This window comes from Melanaphis sacchari, unplaced genomic scaffold (genome assembly GCF_002803265.2).
Source record: "Melanaphis sacchari strain LSU unplaced genomic scaffold, SCAv2.0 Contig1758_pilon_pilon, whole genome shotgun sequence".
Classification (NCBI taxonomy): Eukaryota; Metazoa; Arthropoda; class Insecta; order Hemiptera; family Aphididae; genus Melanaphis; species Melanaphis sacchari.
The window spans coordinates 1,726-4,144 of NW_020270820.1; the positions used below are offsets into that span (position 1 = coordinate 1,726).

Genomic DNA, 2,419 nt, shown 5'->3' on the forward strand with positions numbered 1-2,419 from the left:
AGTATCAAATATGGAATTCATGTACAGTGAAAAAAATAAAAAACTTATTGTATTAGACGGTTTTAAATTTGGATTCCAAAAAAAATTGGCAGATGACATCGACCGTTGGACGTGTGTCAAAAGAAAATGTAAGTCGTATTTGAAACTAAATAATATAAATACAATTGTCGATAAAAATATAATACATAACCATCAAAAAGAAAACGATAAAACACTTAACAGGCAGAAATTAAATAACAGTTCAAAACGAAAAGCTATGGAAGTATTGCATGAACGACCAGCAAAAATAATTCGCTGTGAGTTGTTTAAATGCGACATTGAAACCCTAGATGCTCAAGATTTATGTAGAATTAGAAAAAATATACATGCTAGTCGGTGTAGTACAGTACCAACCTTGCCTAAAACATTGGATGAGACTCATAATATATTAAAAAATTATAATTTAATGACTAATCGGGGAGAAAATTTTTTATTTATTAACAGTGCAGAAACCAATATTATTGGATTTTCATGTGATAGCAATTTGAAAGTATTACGTGAAATGAAAACTGTGTTTATTGACGGTACATTCAAAAGTTGTCCAAAGCTTTTTTACCAACTTTTTACAGTTCACGGTGTAAAAAATAACCACTATGTTCCTTTAGTTTTCTTTTTACTTCCAAATAAAACTAGTGACACGTACACAAAAGCTTTTCGTTTAATTCAAAATTATTTAAGCCCAGATAAAATATATGCGGACTTTGAAAGAGCCATTCATGTAGCGATCTCTGAAGTATGGCCTTTAGCTCAATTAAAAGGTTGTCGGTTTCACTTGGGCCAAGCATGGTGGAGGAAGATACAACAATTGGGGCTTCCAAAAGAATTTAAAATAAGGATTCCGAAATAGGAGGAATATTAAAATTGTTTTTTGGCTTATCCTTATTATCGCCCCAAGAAGTTAGCGATTGTTATATAAATGAGTTAATGTCATTAAAACCTATCAATGAAAAGCTGGAAGATTTTTTTGATTATATTCTAGAAAATTATATTGATAAAGATTGTTTATTTCCACCAACAATGTGGGCTGAATATACAAGTAGTATAGAACGAACAACTAATTGCTGTGAATCATTTCACAGCAAGTTCAACAGTTGTTTCTATTCCGCAAATCCGAACATTTTTCAATTTATTGATGTGTTGAAAGAAGTTCAAATTGAAACGTATGTTAAATTGCGAAGTACAAACAAATTACAGAATTTGAAGTCCAAAAATAAGGAAACATTTATAAAAATAGAAATGGACAAATACAAAAGTAATGAAATTACTAAATTAGAATTTATAAACAATGTTTGTTGCAAATTTTTACCTTAGTAATACATTAATATATACCTAATTATTATACTTAAAAAAAAAAAAAAATTGACGAGTTGAAAAACTGTATTATTATTATTATATTATGTATTATTTTTCATTTTTTTTAATGACATTCGTGACAAAAGCCACAATTTTTAACCATTTCCTGGGAACCAATTCGGAACAACCCGGGAACCAATTCGGATATACCCTTCGTAACAACCCGGGAACCAATTCGGACGTTTGGGAACCAATTCGGATACACCGTATTATTTATATTTTATTTTTATCTGCTAGAGGGTGCCACCGGTGTAACTCGGTTTTTGTCTCTAAATCTCTAACTCACAGGAGTTAGGTCCATACCCTATATCCTATCTTTTAAGTTGGACCAAATTACACGCGGTGTAAAAAATTTCATCAGAATCGGTTAAGTGGTTTAGGAGTCCATTGAGGACAAACATTGTGACACGAGATTTATATATATTAAGATAAATGTATATCATTCATTTTAAACTTAATCTAAACTTAAAAAATTAGTTATCTTTTCAATTTTAAATTCCGATTACATTATAATTTAAAAACATATTTTTTTTAAATTTAGAAATAAACCAAAAATATACCTGGTGCATTATTAATTGGAACAGAAGATGAAGAATCTGAAGTATGACATTGTTGATCGACTTAAATAGTAAAAAAAATCATAATAATTAAAATAAAATATACTAAACATTTTAGAAAATGTGTTATTGTCTTGTATACATACCACAACAACTCTTAGCTTTTTTATTAAAAAATCTGTCCAAGCTTCCTTTCTGTCTTTTGTTGCACATTTGTGTTTTTTTTTACAAGATTCAATATGTTGATTCCAGTTGGTGTCATTTTAATTAACACGTTCACGCTTACAATACTTACTTAATATAGGTTTCATATTATTTGAAAAAAAAAAAATTTGATAAATTTCGGTAAAAAAATTGATGTTTTGTAAGATACGAAATATGTAAAATACTTATTAACTGCACAAAACCACAGGTAAATAATATTTAAAAAAGCACGAAGTCAAGATTACCATTTAACAAAATACAGAATA

The 2,419-nt window shown here is 28.6% G+C and overlaps 1 protein-coding gene across 1 annotated transcript; it reads left to right on the plus strand.

The window, feature by feature from the left end:
- The first annotated feature begins 256 nt into the window (after positions 1–256).
- On the plus strand, positions 257–886 carry LOC112592439. Its single transcript, XM_025336490.1, has one exon. The coding sequence runs from the start codon at positions 257–259 to the stop codon at positions 884–886; it is 630 nt and encodes a 209-aa protein (XP_025192275.1).
- The last annotated feature ends 1,533 nt before the right edge of the window (positions 887–2,419 follow it).